This window comes from Phasianus colchicus, chromosome 13 (assembly GCF_987193195.1).
Source record: "Phasianus colchicus chromosome 13, bPhaCol1.hap1.1, whole genome shotgun sequence".
In the NCBI taxonomy this organism is placed as follows: Eukaryota; Metazoa; Chordata; class Aves; order Galliformes; family Phasianidae; genus Phasianus; species Phasianus colchicus.
The window spans coordinates 10524167-10547188 of NC_143448.1; the positions used below are offsets into that span (position 1 = coordinate 10524167).

General features: G+C 44.9%; 1 protein-coding gene across 5 annotated transcripts in view; it reads left to right on the forward strand.

The window, feature by feature from the left end:
• Positions 1-23022, forward strand: part of LOC116244011 (uncharacterized) — a 147919-nt gene that overhangs the window by 117047 nt on the left and 7850 nt on the right. For 2 of the 5 annotated variants that reach the window (XR_016470569.1, XR_016470571.1), the window contains 6 exons: positions 4834-5026; positions 12559-12673; positions 13822-13901; positions 15871-16498; positions 17563-17806; positions 18035-19499. Coding sequence is in view for 1 of the 5 variants with exons in the window: in XM_090149331.1 (XP_090005457.1) it covers positions 4834-5026; positions 11352-11426 (268 nt within the window). In the remaining 4 variants the exon portion in view is untranslated. Of the gene's footprint in view, positions 1-4833; positions 5027-11351; positions 12378-12555; positions 12675-13821; positions 13902-15870; positions 16499-17562; positions 17807-18034; positions 19500-23022 lie in introns of those variants that run through there. The other 3 variants (XM_090149331.1, XR_016470570.1, XR_016470572.1) reach the window with 3 other exon arrangements.

Genomic DNA, 23022 nt, shown 5'->3' on the forward strand with positions numbered 1-23022 from the left:
TGGTGCTATTTTTTAATAGATTAATCACTTCTGATATACAAGGCTGATACAAATGACCCAATTTTGAGGGGGAAATTACAGTAATCCACTGAAATTTTGGAGCAACCACTGGAAAACATGTCACCAGCCCTGGACAGAGAACTGCAAAAAGATGAGTCAGGAAGAAAAAGTGCAGGTGGGGACACAGAGGACAGTATGTGAAGCCTGGGACCAAAAGGTTCTGCAGCAGACTGTAGCATGGAAGAGTGAACTTTCCAGTGATGGACAGGCCCTACAGGTTAGTTGAACTTTAGACATCTTCTTTGGTTAATGTGGTAAAATTTGAGGGATGGAAAGAGGGGAGAACATAAAGACAAAGAGTGGAAAATTTAGATGGATGGTGAGACAGGCAAATGTCCAGCTATCGAAAGGACAAGTAATAAGAGATCAGAAAGAATACATCTTGGAAGAGCACGGAGATTTGGGAAACACAAAGACTTTTGAACGATGAGACTCAGAGCAGTTTACAGAGTTCTGAGCACACAAAACCCATCCTTGGCTGCAGAAATTCCTAATCTGGAGATGGCTGGGGGCTGGAGAACACTCAGGGGAAAAGCTGTATGTGCTTACCCTGTGTTCATACTTCTCCCCAGGCATTTTGCTTTTGCCACTATTGGAGACAGGAGTTAGATGGACCTTTGGCCTGGCTCAGTGTGGTGACTGTCATGTTCTTGTGCCCCTCGTGTTGTGAAAGAGTTGGAGTCCTTGTGGTGAGTCTTTCTTTAGCAGAAGCTGTAGGACAAACTGCGCTTAGTACAGCGTGTTGCTGAGTCAGGCACAGGAGGGACCTTGCTGGCATTCCTCAATGCTTTGTGCATTACGTACTGGACATCTCATGAGGAGAACACTCCGTGTATTCCCAAAACACCTGGCTCTTCACCAAGATGGCTGTACAGAGGTTCAGCAGGTCGCTGCTGGTGCTCCCATCTCCTGCCCAGGCTTCAGCAGGATGGCAGCACAGCTCTCTGTCTCACAGCTGCTGTTGCTGTTTGAGCTGAGCAGCTGGGCTGTGTGGCTGCCTGGGGACTTCTCTTGGGGCACTGCCCTCACCCCTGGCCCACTGCAACCCTGGAGCCTCCGCGCTTTGGGCTGTCAGCCACAGCGTTCTTGTGAGACTGCTCTTGTCTCTGGGGGTAGGGAGGCCTTGGTGGAGCTGTTGTTCCTCTCCCTTGGCTCGCATCTCGGTGGCTCGCATCTTGCTGAGCCCCTGCTCTAGCCGTTCTGGCTGCCTCGTTCCTCCCTGCTTCCTTGGGCTTGGTCTTCATGACTCTCTTGAGGCTGTAATTATCTCCCATGAGTAGTGCCGGAGCTATCCTGTTTTGTCTACCAGGAGGGATCTCAATTTTTCCAAGAATACTGTGACACTTTTTAAAAATAATTGTCTCCTGAGGAGGTAACAGTACTGCTCACCTCCTTTCTGCTTTTCCTCAGAGAAAGACTCGGTTTCCATCTATTAACAAGTAGAAAGAAGGGGAATCTGCATCCAGAGCAAGTGGGAGGCCAAGGAGGGCAGAGCAGCATTTGTACGCATATACAGTAATTTCTACTTGTGTGTGCATACATATGCACGTGAGCAACATTTATCAACAGAACATTTTTTCTAAGGTCAGTACTTTTCTCTGCTTGGGAGAAACAAGCCTTGCCAATAACTGGATTCAATTCATAAGAAACTAGGTGGAAATAATGATGAGGAAATGAGAAAAATAAGCTTTTGATGAAATAATTAATGACTGGTTGTGACACAATCTCACAGCAGCAATCCAAGGCTCAGGGAGATCAGAGGAGCCCATCCGCTGCCAGACAATGCTTACCATGCAAAGCCAAGTAGCCTCCTGTTTGCAATTTAAAATCATAACCATATACATGGACTGCAGTTGGTGGCGGCTTGTTTGTTTTAAGTTCTCCTAACAAAGTAACAGCACTCCCTTCGTCTCATCTGTAGGAGGGGAGACCAGTGGGTTCCAAGCAGTTTGTGGCGTGTAAGACAGGTCCATCTCCAAGCAGCTGAAGCCAGGAGATGAATGTTTCAACATGTGTGAATTATTCTATTGCCACCAAACTGAACAGCGCTCAGCCGCTCACAGTCCAAAAAACTGAACCCAGTGATTCTCAGCTCTGGATGCCTGCAGAAGGGTGGGATTTTGACTGTAAAAGGTGCAAAGGAAAAGCAAAACCCTTTATCAGCAGGCTTGCATGTGGTTTAATGGAGTCCTCACCCTCTTAGCAATATCTTTTTATGGACCCAGGAGTGGATTAAGTTGAAAAATACCTGGCCTAAAATCAATAGTTCTCAGAAGGCCAAGAGCTGACATTGCTTACGCCTGTCACATGGAGCGGTGGGTGAGCCGGTGGCGGTGGGTTGACTTGGTTAAGGAGTCATCTTTAAAGTAAATCTCTCTGTTGTCCTCCCCCCTGATTCTGCTGTGTGAGCAAACTGGATTGCTCTGCCTGAAACAAGGTGCTCCAAACAGGCTCTGATTGCCAGTGGGCGGCTTTAGTGCACACAGCCAGGTACAGCTGGTCTGACACCCCCAGAATAACAATGAATACGAGGATTCTCACACTATGCATTCCATGTCATTCTGCTCTGCACAGCATTGCCTGCCAGGGCTAGCAGAGCTGTGCCACCATCTTTTGCTCTGCTCCTAGGAGAAAGATGAACAGTTGGCTGGGCACAGAGCTTCCCTGCCTGGGCTGCTCAGCACTGCTCCTGTCCCGACAGATGAGGTGAGAGGCAGGAGGGGAGGCAGCCCACTCCTAATCGCTTCCAGAGGTCCTGTTTTCAACTTGGTCGAGGCACTGCTGAGTCATTTTCATGCAGAATGAGTTATGGCTGTGTTTAAAACCTCTCTATTATCCTTCAGTAATCCAGAGCTCAATCTTGCGTTCTAATGCTGTCCTTCTAAAGTGCAGATTTATATGTAAAACACTTTGCACTTCGGTTTCCTCCTAAATAATAACTAACGTTTTTCTTCTGAAGGCTTTATAACATTAGCTAACTAGTCCTGACAACACCCTGGTTTTCCACATGCACAGCAGAAATCTTGGATGAGCTTCTTAAGGCTGGTGTTTTCAATTCTCATGATTTTATTGTGAGTCTGGGGTGGGCTTTTTCTTCAAGTCTCAGCTCCTGGAAGCACATGATCATATTACTATCTCACTTTTTTTTTTTTTTTTTAAACAATAAATTTCTAATTCTTCAGTTGCAGGGAAAAGCCTGAAAATGTTATCCAAATGTACTGTGAGGCTCAGAAACCAGATGCCAAATGATGAGAAGCCAAACTGGATTGCCATTTTTAAATCTCTGAAGTTTTAAGGCAATCTAAGCCTGCTCTGGGTCTTTGCTCGTGTTTTCGGAGAACAGAGGAGGTTGGCATTAAATAAAGCTTCTCTTTACAAAGAGGTGAAGGAAAATAAGAACTTGAGAACATATTCTCTGTTGCTCATCTCCTCCATGTGCTTTCTGATTCTTATCCTGCATCTGCTTAGCTTTCCACATGGTGACCAGTCATGTTCCTCACAGTGGTAGAGAAAAGCACACACATAAATCTTTGCTGGAATGGAGCAAATTTTAAATCAAATTTTCACAAACAAATAAGATCAAGGTTTTAAGCTCTTCCATCTGTGACTGTGCGCTTGGTGTAGGGCGCAATGTGCTCTGGGCCTGGGCAGGCAGTTTGTGACACTCAGTGCTACTGTAACACAGCAACCATTGCTGCTGCAGCTACTACCAATAAAACGGATTTGTTAATGTTGCGATTGTGATCATCTGCTTAGAAAGGTGCATTAAAGCTTCGGTAGGCTCTTCTTGCACTGTGGTGCTGCAAACCAGCTATTTCCACATTGTAAAAGGAACTGGACGGCAGAAAGTGATAAACATTACTGATTTTGTGTTTCTTTTACTTCCTTATTGCTTCTGCACTGACCCATTTAACTTCTGCCATTATTTCCCACTGACGGTGTGCTGTGTCAGCCTGCAGCTGGCTGCCTATGGGACGGCATTCAGGTTTTTCTCACAGCATTCTCAGTCCTGTGTAATCCTTGCTGCTGTAAAAGTGCTGCTGCTTTTTCATCTATACATTTTGTGTGAGGGGAATCTAATACTATTTTAATTACTCTGTGTGTTTATCCTTTAGCGATGAGAAAATCTCTGCTAGATTTTAAAGTCCAGAACTTCCCCGAAGGAAATATTTCCCAGCTTGCTAGATCTTAGTGATACAAGATCGTTGTGATATTAATTATAAAGCATGCTTTTCTTCATTTTCTTCTGTGGCATCTAGACAAATATTTCTGTGGCTCCCTGCACAAATCCCTTGTCCCTCCAGAGCTGCCTCCCTCTCACTTCTGCTCAGCCTAACAATATCTTCTTCTCCTTTCTAGTGTTTCAGCCATAATTGCTGCTTTTTAAACCATTCAGCCTGTTTGCTCCCATGTTTACATACTGAATTGAAAAAAAAAAAAAAAGAAGTATTTGAGGTAGAATCACAAGCAGCAGTGGTTTCTGCCTTGCGGTGTGCATTAATACGTTACCGCACCTTCCCATGCTGCGCTGCCAGCAGCAGCCGCAGAGCAGCGCTTCGTGCTGGCCACATGGAGCTCTGCCATGTTGTAAGAGCTGATGGGAGGGCCAATTGTTTGTTTCAAGTGTTGACCACAAACTCCCTTAGACAGGTTTTGTCTAGGAATCTAGAGATTCCTGTATTACAGTCTTCCTGGGACCAATTCTCTGCCCACTTCCCTTAGAATAAATCTGCACAATTGTGTTAATTTTGCAAATCTTTGTTTTTGTTTCAGTTTGGCGTGTTCCAAGGCAGATGACACTGGTTTACATTTGCTCATGTCAAAGGCACTGCATGCTACAGACAGAGCAGACCGAAACCAACAGAATGCTTCACAGACAGTGATGGAGAGCGAAAATGCAAAAGAACAACTGCAGCATCTTTTCCAAGCATGGGAGAAGGGGCATACTGGAAAGAGAAGAGCCTTTGTGAGTAAAAATTAAAGAATAATTCTAAAATGGTTGTACTTTACAGAGGAAAGCAACTAAGACTTTAGGTAATGAATTTGCTGGTGAATTAATATCAAGTATGTGAGAACTGCCGCAAGGTCATACTTGGCAGGGAGCTGGCTCCCTGATAGACCCTTTCCTTTCCACTTCCAAGTGAAACAGTGTTTTCCCCTTCCAGAAGTGCAAGAGCTGAGCTGAGCAGTGGCAGCAGTGCAATGGGGCAGTGCCATGGCAAAGCTGGGCTCTGAGCAGGAAACATGTTGCCACAGTTCTTGGGCAATACAATCAAGGAGGGAATATATTTATATTGGGATCATTTAACATTGAAATTAGGTATCTAATCAGATGGGCATGTTTTTCACAGACTTTCTAGAATGGAAGGAAAGATGGGGTACTATGTCAAAAGGCTGTGGTTACATCACAGGGGCCCATAACAAATTTATGAACTTCTGTGTGTCATGATGAATTTATCTACACCAGATGACTGATTGCTCACTTTGATATGTGTATGTTCAGTATAGGATATGCAGGAGTTTGAAAGATAAGTGGATGGAAATATTCTCCAAATCCAAACAAGCATTCAGTCTTTCTAGAAGAAAATTTGAAGGGGAAGTGTCAGCTGAAGACAAGTCTACTTGAATTTTGGCAGGCTGTTAGATCTTAATTGCCTATATAAAATGGGAGATAGTGGCACTTCTGCATCTAAAGGGTTTCTAAAGAGAACTGCATTAAGAGATGCATGGGCAGTTCAGCAAAGGAGGTGGTTTGTATACACAAGGTGATCAGACAGCTCAATAGGGTGCAATGGCAGAAAATATCTTCCTGAAGTGAGGCATGGGAAAGGGACAGCTATGATACCAATCCAACCAGTAGAGCTTCTCTCTGTCCTTCCTTGATAGATTTACCATGCCATTCTGGTTTGTTTTCCCTTCTGTAGCTAGCTCTTCAGATGGTGCGTCCTGTTGTGTGTGATTTAACACACATCTTACAATACAGCAACTCAAGGTGGATTGAAAGATTTATGTTGCTGATTCTGCAACAAATATGTCAAGTTTCAAATGGGCTCTCAATGACTTCCTGTGTTATGCTGAGATAGTTGGTTGGAGGCATCTTGGTGAAAGACAAGGCCAGCCTACAGTCATATCTGGGCATGAGTCTGATCTTCCGCCTTTCATGCACTTTTATTTATTGCATAGACAATGTGTTTCACTCACAGCTTTGCTCCTCTGACAACTATTCATGCAATTTAAATAAGCTGCACTCCAGTGTTTGGACATTGCCCTGCTTTCTACTTGTTTGTTTAGTGAAACTGCTGAGTAACTGCCCCAGCAGAGTCTAGAGTTATAAACAAACTTTGTCTGCAAATGTGTGTTTAGTTCAGTTTTCACCTTGACACAGAGCCTTTGCTTTCTGGAGGAGCAGAGACACTCTCCAGAACACATCAGCACAGTGCTAAGCACACACCAAGAACAGCAAGCACAAACTCCCTTGCAGTAAAGCATGGCTAGAGAAAGGCAGCAAACACAAACATGGCATGCAAGGTTTGTTTTTAATAGAGCGCATGATTAACTTTACTGTGTTAATTCATATAGGTATTAAACTTCTTCATACTTTTGTGATAAAGCTGTTGTGAGCAGACTAGTCTAAAATCTCATTTATGTCACTCTAAATCTGAAATACCTCTCCTGACAATAGCATTTGGAGTAGATCTCCATCAAAGTCTCTAATAATTAATTTGTCCTAATGTGGGTTTTTGATCTTTCCACGTGCAGGTGCAAGCCTGAATGTTTGTAATGTATGATTTTTTTTATTTTATTTTGGGGCAGCAATGTTTGCTAAGGCTATAAATATTAAATCCATTAGATATCCTAGAACATCATCCTGTTCTATTAAATATTTGAATACACAGCATCTACCTTGAAAATGTAATATAAAGCTGTTCAGGACAGTCCAACAAAGGTAGGACAAAAACATAATTATGAGGTCCGTTCTGTGATCTATGTGACAACTGTGACTGAATGACTAATAGCACTACCAGAAAACAGCCACCATCAATTCTGCAAAGTTAGCAGTGTCTTTCAGAAATAGGTTTTTCAGGAATGTGTGCAGGCTTCTCGTGTAGTGACTTGGGGAAGTTCTCAGTGGTACCGCTACCTTCTTGGAAAAATAGGCAGATCCTGAAAATGGTATGTTTGCACCACTGAATTCATTCAGAGACTTTTTTTCCTAAAGGGATTCCCTGCAGGGGAGCTATTATACATGTCCTAGCCTGAAACTTGAGCTGGCCAGAGAATGGAAATTGTGTTTCACAGACAATTTTGAGATTTTGAAATTTGTTTTCATTCCAATTCAGAACAAAACCTCAAAATGTTGAAATTCTCCACAAAGGAAAATTCCACAAAAATAAATAGTTTTGGCTTATTTGGATTATTACAACTTTTAAAAATGCATATATTATGTAAAATCAAAAATCTAAATGCTTTATTCCAAAAATTGTTGGCGTATCTTCCTCCAAATGCTCTGGGTAGCAGTAATAATTCCTCAAAGTGTTGTGATTCTGACAGAAATACATTTTTTGAAGGAAAGATGCTCCATTAATTTCCCGTCTAAAGTCCATTAGACTTCCTATTGCCGTGTTATCCAGATGCCTTGCGCTACAACTGTAATGCAAAAGCTCTGTAAATATTCTAGCTCCAGAACCATGATCTACAATATGCCACATATGGGCTTCTCATTATGTGTTTGTGCTGTGGTGAGGACCAGAAAGTCCCCACTTATGTGAGAGAAGAGAAAAGAACTCAGTTTCTGAGGAGAGCTCTGAAGCTGTGGGACAGTTGATGTGAAGCTGCTCTTGATGCCACAGGCCACTGGCACTAGAAGTCTTCTCCCTGGCAGCAGAGCAAACAAACAAGCTGCTCAGTGGCATCAGCACACTGAATGAAAATGTGGAATTCCACATGTGGAATTGAGCTCCTTGTCAGTTCCTAGCGGGGCAAAGTCCATGGCGAAGAGATTCTAGGATTCTTTAACAAATACTAGTGTCAATAGCCTGTATCCCAGAGCTCAAAGGAGATGCTAGTGATGTGCTTTCAAAGCCTGTGCTGAATTTTGGAACATTTTTGTTGTTCCAGGGTTATCTGAAGGGAACTGTGTTTCAGTTTTCATCCATGCCCAAGTAGAAGCTATTTCCTGCATTTTCATTCTGTGCTGTTTTTCTTTGTAATTTCTTTTTGGCTTCGGTGCATTAATTGATAACTGCAGGATTGGTGCTGTGAGGTGCTGGACATCCACAGCATGTTGAAAAGGTGCTTCTTTCTGGGTGTGATCTCAGGGACTGCAGTCTTTTACCCTGCTCAGGGAAACAAAGTTGTGAGTACATTCCTGGGGATAACAAGCTGTGATACTTGCCATCCCACCCTGATTACCTGTATCTTGCCTCATCTTGCTGTTTTTCATTTGGTCAGGGAGCCCCACAGCCCGTGTGCTAACCCAGATTTGGGCCAGGCATCCAGCCTGCCTTGTGGAACCTGTGCCAAGTAATTATTTATGGTTATTCCTTTAAAGCCTTATGTCTGGCAGAGTAAAATGTCAGTGCACATCCAGAATCCCTGTATAGGTCAGTAATGCGGATCAATAGGCCTTTCCCACCATGAATAACAGGAAGATGTGTCTCCAGTTGAAGATTTCCCAAGGAGGAGTTTCAGATAATACGATAAATAATGGCTGGAGAGTGATATGTCAGCACAGCAGCCAGGGAATGAGGAGCCTTGAGGACCAAATTGCATTCGGTGCAGAGGCAGTGAAGGCAAATGCCCACCCTACCGTCTGTGCTCCCATCCCTCCTTAGGGGCACAGAATAAGGGAAAGGGACTAAAAGGCTTTGTGAATGCTGCTGTCTCTTTGCTTCTAAGAATCAAAACGTACTTGGTGTGTGTCGCTAGCAATGACAGTGGCAGGCAATGAGGTTATTGGATGGCAAACCTGGTCATGCAGGTCTAGTGAGATTCTTGCCCTGTGTGCTGCACTGAGGAGGGACAGTGTTTGGGTCCCTGTTGTAGGTACACAAAGCCAGAATGTTGTCTACAAGTGGCACATTTGGGCTCAGTATAATTCTAGAATATGTTTTTCTCTTTGGGATATGTCTGAACTGCAGTCAGCATGCTCCCCACTAGAAAGTGACATGTAGGAGCCACCCTCTGTTGTTGAAAAGTTGATAGAACGTGTGTACAATACTATGGTCACCGAAATATGTCTAAGCCTAATTGCTTGCATGTGGGATTGATTGCTCGAATATAAAGAACTGAATGCGTTGAAGACCTGCCAGAGGTTGCAGAAAAAAATCAAAGTCAGATATAAGGCCAAATGTAGCGTTAGCAACTGCTGTTGTAGCACTTCAGTGGAAGGGCTCCCCCAGTGCAGAGCTGTAGCTGGGATCTGTCAGTGGGAGCATGGGCCTTGGCAGGGCCTGCACTCATAGCCATCTCTATCCTCTGGTGGCAACATGGTGGTCTGGGCAGCTGCATGGTTTCGTTTTCAGACAGAGCCAACAATTCAGTGCAAGAGCTCAAAATGTTTCAGTTCTTTGGGAACTAAAAATTTCTCTTGAGAAATTAATGCATTTCATGTCTTAAGCCATTGTCAGAAACTCTACAAAAGCATCCAGAAAAAGGCACCAACCTTCCTGGTAACGCTGCAGCACTTCGGCTTCAACAAGGACTAACCACTGCAGAGTTTGTACCATCTCTTTGTGCCCCTATACCATAACTCCACTTTAAGGCAGGAATTCACCATATTACCAACAGGAACCATTGCAGCGCTTGTTCCAAACCTAGCCCCCTGGTGCTGAGCCCTCACAGCCTTGCACAGGCTTATTCCTAGAGCCTGCTAAGCTGTAATCGCATGACACAGCCCCACTGTCCTGCTCCATCAGGTGCAGCCCTGGTTAGGGAGCAAACCCGGAGGCTTTCTCTTAGAATATTTCATTAATGTGAGACATATTTCTAGGGCAAATAAATGCCATGAACTTCTTTTTCTATCAGTTAGTTGTCATCTGTTCTGAGACATCATCTCAAAGCATGAAAAACAGCTCTGATGATCAGTGTTTAAAAGCAGTGAGTGTTGCTGAGGCTGGAGCAAGGACAGCTTCAGTGAAGAACTGCCATGGAGTGAGAGAAAAGCTTCATCCCAAGCTGAGGGCAGTGCCAGGAGAAGCTGCCCAGCTGCATTACCTGGCCAAGGATTGATACAACAACGGGAAGCACTTCTGAGGCTCAACCTATTCCATGCAATATGCGAGACGGAGCTCATTAAATAACAGAAGATGTTGCCATTGGGCACACAGAAGGCAAAGGATCAATTTCCACACTTGGACTTGGCCTCCATTTAAATTTTTGCAGAGAAAGCTATGCTGGTCAGTAGCTATTAAAGCTAAAGAAAGGCAGTACAACTCTAAGCAATGTGGTTATGCTGGCAAGGAGCCACATGCAAACAGTCAAATCTCCTTCCTTCTGTTGTGCACCCACCAGCAGAGCAGTGATTGTCGTTCAGGAGCACCCCCCAGTTTGGTACCTTCAGACTCACCAAGGTGTCCCCAGCTTGGGCAAGCAGGGAAGAAGGACTGCACTGGGAAGCTGGAGCGACACAGGGCTCTGTGAGAAGCCTGCCTGTGTCCCTGCCTTGCCAGCAGGCACCATAAGGGCTGCCAGAAAGTGCAAGGAACAAAGACAGAACTTTGCAAAACATCAGGTTTGATCTGCAACTGATTCCCAATAGCTTTCAATGGCACCTGTGTGAAGGGCTTTGGCCCTGGATGGTGTAGGGCTGGTCTTCCCTCATGGGATCCAGATGAATGAGGTTCTCTTATTACATGTACAAGGAACTCTTGAGATATGCCTAAACACAAGCCCTGTAATTATGGTGCATGTGTTAGCAAATTAGACCAAACTGAGCCAAAGGCCTTACCAAGGTATTGGGTGACGCTGTGCTACATGCTTGCTGGCTGAAGCTGCCCCGTTGGAGAGGACATGAGGGCAGCTGTCTGTCCATGCAGCTTTTATCCCTGCCCAGAGCCTAAGGGCATAATGTGCTGACGGACTGGGGGCCCTTGGCCACGCCACTAGCTGAATTCATGAGCCTTTTATTTCCTCAAACAGCAGAGAGTTCAGACACCTGTACAAAGGTTTTGTCCCTTGGCACTCACTAGCCTGCAGCAGCTCACTGAGGGCTGCTGGTCTTCTGGCAGGCACAGGGCCTGGTGCTGAGCACTCCAAAAATTCCTCTTCACTTTGTTTTGTTATCTTTGCAGAGTGAGCCACCTAAAAGCCACCTTCTGAAGGGCTCTGTGTTAAAACCCACCAAACGCTGCATGGCTGAGCGGTGACTCAGAGAGGTGCTTCGCTCCCACGAGGACGGCGGAGCTCTGACCCATGCCTGGCTCTGGCTGCACGTTGGGCACACGCTGGTGCCTCCAAAGTACTGAGAGTCCGTGACAAACAGAAGCTGTGAATTAGTCAGACCTTTTTTTAATTAGCATTTCACTAATTAGTATTAATTTAGCAAACGAGTGCCCTGATTAGCTTGGTTAGAGCAGGAACAGAGGGGAAGATATGGGATATCAAGGCTCTGACCAGAGCGAAGCCTCAGCCCTGCAGGGACACACAGGGCTCCAGCAGGCACAGCTCCCCTGGACCACATCACCTCCCTGCGCCCACCATCTTTCACCCAGTCAATGTCCCCACTTTCATCACAAACCCTTATTGCAACCGAGTGCTGCCTCATTGATGCTGTCTCTGCTGCAAAGTCCAGTTGAACAAAGACGTTTCCAGCTGCAGCAGCGGCTCTAAGGAAGCAGCAATCGTATCTATTGTCCAATTGCTGCTTTTTTTGAAGCAGGGATGACTCCTTGACATTAGGCATATGGAGTCTGCCCGTTAATAGTAGTTTAAAGTGGTCAAGAGGTTACGGCAGTAAGGAATGTTAGTAAAAATGTCTCTGTGGAGTTTAAACAACCAGTATTTTAGGCAGGGCTTGGTGGGTTACTGTCCCTGCACAAACAACTAGAATGTGAGAGTCTGGGCTGGGAAATACTTAAACTGTTTGGAAAAACTTGTTTTGTGCAGCTTGAGAGTGTCCCTGGAGGCTGTGGCCCGATGCCATGACTCCTGGTAAAGGCTGGGCTGCTGTAACAATGAAGCTTTTATGGGGAAGCTGGAGTACAATCAGAAACTTTTTAGTCCCAGGGGATTATGGGGAGGGGAGTTCCTGGGTTCAAGATGTCTGGCACATTATGCACATTTCCACCAGGATTTGGGGGTGTTCTATGGCATGCAAGGTATGCAAATTGCTAAATGTGTTTTCAATTTCGCTGTGTTGTGCTGTCTTTGTTGGGTGATCATTTTTTCACCAGTGTAGCCTGAAGACAGGATGGGTTCATAGCACGAGTGGAAAAGCGTTGTTGTCTCACAAGCATTACTGACCTATGAAGAGCTCATTATATTTTCATCTTCCAGCAGGCTCCTAGCTGGGCGGCTCCAGATTATTCACTGGGTAATCTTCCTCCAGTAAGAAGTGTCCTGAACTGAGAGGCATCTTTGATCGACCACTCCTTGCCGAAGTGATCAAAACTGTGTGCGTAGAAACTGTCTTGTTCCTCATTGCTATTACTTAACCTCGATCATTTGCATGCTCTGTATGGCAGATGTCAGCAAGAGGTCTAGCAACTTGCCAGACTCCACTCAGTCAGCATTACAGTGTCACTTCAGACCTTCTTCGAAGGCATCACAACACCGCTAATTAATTTGAGGGCTTTGTTACAGAAGGGAAGGCATTTCCTTATGGAGAGAGGCTTCTTTTACCAGTGGTGTTTGCTGGAAGGCACAGGGCAGGATGGTCCCAGCAAAGAAGGAGATAAGGGGCTGTTCCTGAGGGCAGAGTTAGCACTGCCACCGTGCATCCATGCAGGTATCTGGTTTGGGAGGTCTAACGCTGATCCCATGCCTGCTGAAATCAACGACAGGATTTCTGCAGACCATTGAAGGGACCATTGAGAGGCTGAGAAGCAGCTAACAGCCCAGTCTGGCACGAACAATTTGTACTGCAGTATCCACATGTGCCACACACTGGGCTGGACAGATCCTGAGCTCTGTGTGGGTGAGAGGAAAGGGCCTCACACGATCAGGGCCTGGTGGTTGAGAGCCTGGTGGTCAAATCTATTTTTCTTAGATGACAAAAATGTAGTTACCAAGCTGGGACTGCCCAGAGGTGCTCAGACTTGGTGGGTTTTGTTGCTGGAGCCTCAAGGAAGCAGCCCGGTGTTGAAGGGTCTCCCTGCTTTGTCCCCCATTTTGTGCATCCTCTCCCTTTGCTTGCTGAGGTTTCACCTCGGGCCTGCCTCCAGTTTGGAAACACTGAATAGCTCTTAATGACAGCAGCACAAACAAAACCCTATAAAGACTGGATTTGTGATTTATGTGGGGTTAATTACCACAACAAGTATGTTTATTCACTTCTCTAATAAATCCTAAAGACAGGAACAAGTACTAGCTTGACTAGATTCATCCTGTGCATACGTTTCTTCTGTCACCATTTTTGCAAATCTATACGAGCAGGATAGATAAAAAGAGACAAAATATCTCCCATCATGTAGATACTAGCCCATGGCCCATGTGTGCTCTTCAGCCTGCCAATGGCATCAGCATTTACTTCAGATCTTCTTGAGGAAAATAAGCTCCTTTGTGACTTTTGCAGTCTTTTTTTTTTTTTTTTTTTTTTGGAAGGAAATAAGTGGATCAGAAATGAACATTAACTACAGCAGGTGTGATCTATTGCTCTGACACCCACTTGCCACAGGAGGAAGGTAAGGTCTCCATTTGTCTCTGCTAAAGGAATGCGGGATTTCTAACACGAGGTTAGAAGGCTGCAGTGGCAGGAGCTGGGGCATGCCCAGGCCCTGCAGTGCGAAGCTGTGCTTCAGTGAGGGCACTCCATAGCCCATCACTTGCTCACTAACAGAATGACTTGGTTCCATCAATTTGATTTACAGGAGAGGGACCTGATGTAGAGAAATGAGCAGTGCCATTGGGAGCGTGTGTTTTTAAGTGATAGATCACTGAGTGACTTCATGTAGACCAATGTGACACAACATTGTCCTGTTTGGTTGTGTTCTGATATATGTAGGTTGCAAGAAGGTTTTCTTGAGCTGCTGATTCTGCTTTAGCCATCTTCCACGTTGCCAGTGTCCGTGTCTGTGTTGGGCTGACTGCAGTCCCTGATTTGCTAGAGAAGTAGTTGCCATGGCTCGGCGCTGTGCCAGACGGGGCCCCCGCCGCTCTGAGGAATTTGTGTCAGATAGAACATTTCGTACGATGCAGAAGGTTCTGTCACCTTGATTCGAAGGAAGTTGTTTGTGTTAATGCTTAAAGGTAACGTGAGACAAGGCGAGCTCTTTACTTTGGAACACGCGCTGTGCCATTGATGTACGCAGTACAGTAAATATAACAAAGAGTGCACTGTGGTATTTACACCCACCGCAAACACGTTTGCAAAATAGGATTATTTACCATCCAATAAAATAGTACTGCTTTTAAGGCAGAAACCCTGTGTGTTCAGTGAAGTGTGCTCCTCAGCTTTTCTTACCGTTTATCGACCCAACACATTCCTCCCCATTTTTTTTTAATGCCTTCCATTAATAGTTAAGAAAAACCTAGGGAAAACAAACACTCTTTTCCTGATTGTTTATTCACCAGTCTCTTAGGAACCATAATTACGTCTCCCAGGAATTGTGTGTTTTATCATACTGTATATCTTAAAGAGCCACTTTAGGTAAAATAACAAGGAGTGCCTTATGAAGGAAAATTGGATTCGTTTTAAGACTTTTTTAACCCTCCAAAGAATGGCTCTTTGTTTACTTCTTTAGTGCATGTGGCAACTTGCCCAAGTAAATACTATGCTGCATAAATACCAGAGATTGGTATTTATGATATTACATAAACATACTCTGAATAATGACTCATTGTTGCGATGAAGACGAACGCAAGCAATATACATCGCAGTCAGTGCGTTATTTCTTGTCACTTTATTAAGTGGCATTGAGCACTGTAGGACAAAATGACAGTGGCTGGAGAGGAGAAGTCTGATTGCATTATTTATCAGATTTGAGTTTACAAAACAAAAGAGAAAACATCCAAAACAGGAAGGTTATGAGGATAACAGAGCAGATTAATTATCAATATGCAGGATAAGTCGTTAGGTGCATGCTGGGGTTGACTGGAAAAAGGTTTATTGCTCTTTGAATTGAAAACTCTTACAGTGCGTTTATTCCACTGTCCCAACAGGGAGCTGAGCCCTCAGGTTCATCATCCTACCTGTGGTGATGCTCATGTCCACTTGTGACAATAGTATTTCCCTTATGGAGCTGCTCTTTTGGTGGCTTTGTTTCTCAGAGCCTCAGTCTGTCCAGTGAGAGTTTTGTTACACCTTTACTGCACTCCAAAAAAATTGTGTGAGGATTTATGTGAAGGGAAAATGTGGCACACTTTGCAGTGCTGCCAAATGATGGAGCTCAGATCTGAGAAATCAAAATCCCAAAGGGAAGGTGCGTATGCCAGAACCTCTATTTAAGGCCAGCAGGGTATTAACAACTTATTTATTTTTAAAGCACATGGTTATAGCCTGTTTTGTCCAAACAGCAAAAACAACGGACACTCAAATTCTCAAAGGACCACTGAACCATCCCTTTAAAAATGATGATGAAAATTATCACCCATAAAAATGGACTAGCCTGAAAAATGTGATTTTTTGGAAATTCTGTTCTTTCCCTGAAAAAGCCTTTCAGGAACAGCAGAGAAAGTCTGCAAAGTGGGAGGGTGATCCTCACAATACATGGAGAAGTGGGATGCTCAGCTGTGGAAGCACTCTCCTCCATGACTGCAGGCCTGCATGCTGTGGTTGAGGTGAGGCTTCTGGTATTTGATGGGGTTTGTCACCAGCAGAAGAAATTTTCTTCCTAGGTGTGAATAAAGGAGTTCCCATATTTTCCTACCTAAGTGAACATCCTTCATGCTTGCATGCTCGAGAAGATAGCAGTGGATGGGGCCAGCAATTTCTTGCAAAGTGCCCAGGTTTATGGAAACCACTGCATTACTGCATGGTCAGTAGCTGTTTATTGTGGTTATTAGACTGTGCCTTTTTCCTTTGATTTTAACCATTTCCTTCCTGGTTCTACTTCTTTAGTCAAAACCCACTCTGTGTAAGGAGAGCTGTTTTTATGTACTCTGGGTGCCGTGTGCTGTTCCATCCCATGTGCAAAGTTGTACTGAACAAATGTTGACTTTTCTCCCTTGTGCTTCACATACTTTGTACAGGTTAGGAGGGAACACGGGGGACAGAAGAACAGAAGTCTGCTGGTCTGCAAAGATCAATGATGTCTCCTGATGCAGGACACAGCAAGCTCAGGTAGCTCGACTAGCAAGCTTAGGAATGACAGTGATGCTCTCTGTGCCATCTTGGATAACACAAAATTTGTGCCTAGATCCCTAGTAGACGACACCTCAAAAGACTGCATGTGCAAGTAGAAAGGAGGGAGATACCTCCCTCATATGTCCATATTTTCCCAGAAAAAAAACAGAGCTGTAATGTATATTAGCAAAATTGAGAGGACAAGAACTGTAGTCAAACATCAAATTCAGCCACAGTTCTATTTCTTCTTCATACTATTATCAAATCACACTGCCCAAAGCCTCCACATCTGCTGTGCTTGGTTCTCTTCAAACACAGGATATCGTGCTAAGGCATCACTCCTTTATTTGGATTTTGAAGCCATGCCTCACCGCTGTTTGTGTCAAAACAGTTACCTGTGCCAGGTGGCCTTAATCTGTATTCTTACCTCACATTGGGGTCTGCTGCTCTGTCTTTCTGGGAGCCTGCGATATAAGATGACAAGCTCTGGACAGCACTGAGGCCAGATAACATGCAAGCCCCATCCCAACCCCACAGAAGTCAGTGGGAAAGCTAGATGGACAGCTGTGGTTTTGACTCAGGCCCAGAGATACTGGAAAATAACAAAGGGGACAGAAGGAAAGAGCTTGGTCAGCTTTCAGGGTTATTCCTCATTTCTTTTAAAAGGAATAAATACATGTCTTTTGTTATGACTTTCTCAGAATAAGCTTGTGCTGTCAGCTAGCCATGTCTCAGCAATGTGCTTGCATGATGAAGGCAAGGCAATTCTGAGCTTACAGGCTTAACATCCTTTTTCGGTACAGTTCATTGTAAAGAAACCTGAGTAATGCATCTTCCCTCTGAAATGCTTGTCTGCACTGCATAGAGAGCATTCACACACTTTGCATAAGCCTGAGGATCACACTGACAAAGAATGATAGCACTGCTTAAGTAGTTAATTTGGTTATTTATTCATTTAAGTGTATGTGAATCAAGACATTTTTTCTGTGATCTAAAGTGACTGCCAAACCTCTGATTAGTTTGTAGCTTTTACTGTGTCGTTTCATTCTTTTGTTACATAGGATGGATGCAGGCTTAATTCCACTGGCAAACGCTTTGAAAAGGGCAGCCTCTGTAACACCTCCCAAAGAAGAAAAGACAGAGACGAACTGCATGTCATTCCTTCGTTCCTGCCTGCCCATATCAGCACTCACTATGCCTACGGAAATGCACAAGAATCACACAGTTCTAGGCAAAATGCATTTATGTGAGCACTTGTTCTTCTGTGCAGAGCTAAGTACGTCTGCCCTGCAGCTATCCTGAGAGGTAAGAATGGCTCAGAGTAAGGATTCTGTACTCTACTGTTAATATTTGTCAAATGTTGTAAGATTCTCAAGTCAAAGTGATGTATGGACCACACCCAGAAATGCATTATGTTGAGACGCTATAGATGTATGTAGACAGGAAAAAAAAAGATTGACCTCACCGAACTTTGTACCATTCTGGACAATGTTAAACTTTGTTAAACTTCAAAATCACGTTTTAATTCTTCAGGTCAGTGACCCAGCAGCGAGGCACACTGCGCCAGCACCGGAGAGTCACTGGAGGAGGTATGAACTACGCCAGACAGAAAGCAGTGGTGCAAGGTACTCTTGGTAAGGGAGATGGCACTCAGGCTGGGAAGCATGCGTGTATGAAACTTGGCCCAGAGATGCTCCTTTACCTGAACACATGGGAACTACATTCTTCTTGTCCTCTGTTTCAGGAGTTGGAGAGCAGGAGTGTCCCCTGTCCTGCCATCCTCTGCCTGGGGGCAAAGTAGGGCTGAGGAGACACTGGTCAGCATTCAGGTTTTGTACTGGCTTCATGCAGTCGTCACTTGTTCTGTTCAGCTGGGACAGGAGCCACAAACACATCCATGCTCATTTCTATCCTGTTCAAACTGGTGGTCTCCATCCCACAGTGTGGGGTCCACCTCGTTCCCCGCAGGCTGCTGGGTTCAGTTAGCATCTCTATGGTCTCTTTTCTCTTTGTCACATCCTTTACTTTCAGCCAAGTATCTACTTGCATGTAGGGCACAAGGGGTCTTAGAATATGGGTGAAAGCAAAATGAACAAGAGAAGTTCCATGAGGAAGGACAGGCTGGTGACCCATGTTGTCTGTTGTTTGTAAATAGCTTTTCTTGGCATTGCTTCTAACTGCTGGGTTATGGTAGGGTTGTGCTCTTGAATTTCTAAATAGAAATAAGGTGAAAAAACTACTTTTTCACCGGATGCTGTGCAACTGATGCAGATGTCTGTGAAATTACCTCTGTGTTTTAGCATAAGACCAGATAAAGGTATGTGGTTTTATACCTTTATACTCCATAGAAGTTTCTGTTGCTCTGCACTACTCAGGACTTGGCCAGTCCCTATGTTGCAGCTCACCTGTCCGACTTCAATCCTTGGTTAGCAACTTCATAGAGAGGATCTGAAGGAAAGCTCAGTGGAAAAGGTGCTCATTGTCTCCATAAGAGATTTTGTCACAGTTGGATAATAAAATACAAAACTGGCCAGGATTCCCCCATTGTGATGTTAGTGGTGAAAGTACAGCCCCCCCAAGCTTTCAGCTGCACTCAGTAGGTAGGTGCTGCGTCATGCAGTACCGCTTTGTATCAGTGGATCTAGAGATAACGTACTCGGGTGTTTGTGTGTAACCCACAGAGCGTCTCTGTAATGTAAGAGTTTGTCTTAGGAAAAAGAAAAAAAGATGCCAGTGGTCTTGTCAGATATCTCTGACTGAATCACCATCACTTATGCTCACTGGAGAAGGTGACTGATCATTTTCTTTTCTGCAAATGCTCTAAATTCAGCCTGTGGTATGAAGAAAACAGAGAATGTTTTTTCATTCATTTGCATCAGTGTGCTAATATAGGTTTTGCAATCGGATTTTATCTGACAAGATGATTAATTGTATTGTTGCATGAGAGCAAGTGGAACTGAGGTCCATCTCCCGTCACTGTGTTTGAATCTCCATGTAGTAAAAGCTTTTTAAACATTTTTTAATCTTGGCTTTTGTCAAGCATGCAGTTTTGACTTGAAACTAGACCTGTTGATTGAATTCCATTTATCAGCCACTTTATTTTTATAAGAAAACTGAGATCAGCGTCACTGATGATAAGAGCCAGAGTCGTGTAAGGGACTGGAACTGCGATAGCTGTTCTCCTACAGCCACAAGCATCCAGCTGGTATTATTTATGCACATCGACAGTGGGACACGCTCAGACTTGAAGGACTGGTGCTGACCTTCCCTTGCTAATCATTTATACACTCCTTGTTTTGAGAGCTCCACCTTAAGGTTTCTCATGACTCACTTTCTCTCTGGAGTGAACAAATAAATCCTGAAGGACTCTGCATGCTTCCAAGTGTGTAACCTGTCCCCTTGTACTGGTCCTGCTTTCAGCAACAAAAGCTCTTGAAGTAGCAGTGCTATTTATTAAGGTGTGACCTCAGAGCCGTAGGACTTTGAGAGCTGAGAGGATGGTGGCTTCAGCTTGGCTTAGGCTTATCCTAAAATGTCAATCCATGGCTTTTGTGGGTGCAGTGAGTGAGGAATAAAACTCCTCTGCAATCTCTGGAGGCAGGAAAATTGGGCATAGAATCATAGAATGGCTAGAGTTGGAAGCATGTATAGTTCTCTCTCTAAAACGGGAGCAGCAATTCATGTCATCTTCCTGAACTTCTGTAAGGCTTTAGACACGGCCCACATAACATCTTTGTCTCTGTATTGGAGACAGGGGTTTGAATGGACTGTTTTGTGGAAAAGGAATTGACTGGAAGGCCACATCTGGGGAGTTGTGGTCAGTGGCTCAGTGTCCAGGAGATCCCTGATGAGTGATGTGCCTGAGGAGACACATAGATGTTAGAGCCTCCAAAGGAGGCACACAGAAATGACAAGAGGGCTGGAGCCTTTCACTTTCAGATATCCTTTGATTGAAGGGAATGGTAAATTGAGACCAATTTCTGGATTATTCAGAACAAAAGACTTGATACTGGACACTCAAATGCTGAGGGTGCTGCTGATAATCCTTGTTGTTCTCTCTGTATTGGTGGGTCCATCTGGGAGGCAGGGTTGACATCCCCCCCTTTACTTTGCACTGCTTCTGGAAGTGGTAAAGCTGTACTTAAGCAGCAAATGGTTGCAAATGCTTTGAATATACAGATAGTGTAGAAAGGTGAATATCACAAATAGTATGACTGTATTATGGAATATAGGAATAATGAAAAAAAGGACCAAGATTGTCATTAATTAGATATGCAGTTCATGAGCAGAGGGTTGAGCTTTGAGGAGCAGGCAGGGCTGAGAGGAGAGAGCAACAAGAGGGTACAAGAAAATACTACCTTGTCTTTGTCCCTCCCTCTTCCCTAAGAGGAGCTGCAGGGCAATGGAGTGGGTGAGAAGGACATCCCAGCTGGAAGATCTGCTGAGAGCTTTGGAGAACTCGTTTGTGGGGTCAGGGTTGGTTTGGCCGTGGGGTCAGAGGTGGAGGGGAGGGAGGAACATGCTTTGGCTTATGTTCCAGACTGTGGGACTGGATTAGGTGCATGCACTTGGAATAGGCTAATGAAGACATGTCAGAATGTCATTGTGAAGGAGAGAGGCTTGATCTGCTGTGCCATGAGCGCTGCTCCCCTCACGGTGCATGGGCACATCTGCCAGGACAGAGCTTAGCACAGCACTCACAGGGGAGCGATGTTAGGCGCTATGGGTTGGTCCAACATGAGTAACTCAAACTGCAGGGGTGTGATGCAGAGAAGGATGTGGTTCTTTTAATTCCTTCCCCTTGTCCCATTGTTTCCTTCCCAGGCGCACGCAAAATCTTCCTCTGCCTCTCCCTCCCAGCCCAGCTTTTCTCCTCTCTTTGGCTGTCCTTTTGTCCTTTCCCTCCTGTAGAGCCAAGCTCAACAGTGCATACCCACACCCAACAGAAAGGGACTTCTTTTGGCAAGTTCTCCATATCTGGGACCCATATGTCAAGTAAAACAATTGTAAATGGGTTTAGTTGGCATTTCTTTGGCACGGAATGGCAGAAAGCATGGGCAGGAGTGGGTTCTTCAGAAAAGCTTGGATTTCACAGCTGTGCTCATGAGTGGCACTGAGGGACATTGTATGACCTCAGAGCCCGGTCCCACCACAGAGGTGCAGTGGGAGCCCAGGTCCTGACTCCTTCACTGCAAACAGGAGGTTGGGAAGGTCGGGCTGTGAGCAAGCAGGTGCCTCCTGTGCCCGGGACGTGGAGGACATGACCTGCCCTGCCATTAGCTATTAGAGTCATGCTCCCCCTGGCTTCAGAGGATGCGTTACGTCTGGGTGAAGCACCACACAAGGTCAGGGTTACATTGCCTCACATCACCAAAACACAAATTCATGTATTTGTCCTAAAGCGAGGCTGGTGCAACAGGACAAAATGGAATCATGTAACAGCTGGGAGCCAGGGTGTGCTGCAACGTCAGAGGAGAAATACCCCGGCAGCCCTATGGGAAAGCAATGGTGAACTCTACTGCCAGATTAATCAGGCTTTTTCTTTTGCCAGTCACGATGTCAAAGCTTTTCTCTGCATGCTGAAGATCCATGTCTGGCACTGGGAGTTGCAGTGTGGTGGAGCTACATCTTTTAATGGAAGTTCCCAGGCTGCGTGCCAGGACACTGCAAACAGACACATTTATGGTCTTTCAGGTACAAACACGAGTGATTTGTGATCAAGAGGAGGATGTGGTTCTTTCCACTCCTTTGCCCCGTCCCCTTCTAAGCCATCCAAAGCACACACAGCTCTGCGATGCAACCTTCCCAGGGCTGGTACACAATATTCCTATTGTAAATTACTTCAGTATCTTCATGAAAAATTAGTACAATCCCAACAAGCACAGACTATTAAAATACTCTGTAAATTACTTGTCTGGCTTCACTGGAGTAACTCAACAAGTCCAGCAGCTGTAGGACTTATCTCACATCTCTGCTGCTGAACCTGTGCTCTTTTGTCACTGACTCCAGTGTATAACTTTGTTAACACTGAACAGCTTGCGAATTGGGAAAAATTCCTCTAGGAATTTGGAATTTATATTTCCTTAGTGATGCTGGACCATAATAGACAGTACTCACACTAGAAGGGACCTGATGGTCAGTGCACAGTGTGCTGAAAAAATGCATCTCTACAGGCAGCTACAGGCAGCCCTGAACTTGCTGTGCCCACGCCGTGCAATGTTCAGGCCACTGCTGGCCCCACAGCTGCTCTCTGCCATCAGAGCAGGAACTGCAGAGCAACGTTTTTCAGAAACCTCCTTGGGTTTGACAGTGAGGAACATGGCTGCTCTGTGGTCTTGTGGTGCACGTGATGGTATGACTGTGTTGGGATGTACAAAGCCAACTGCCATCTGTGTTGCAATGTTAAGAAAAGTTGAAGGTGTTTATGTCCAGCAACAGCCCCAAGGTGCCCAGGAGCAGGTGTGCTGGATGCAGTGATCTATGACAAAGCAGCAGGTTATGGCCTCACACTGCTGCTTTCT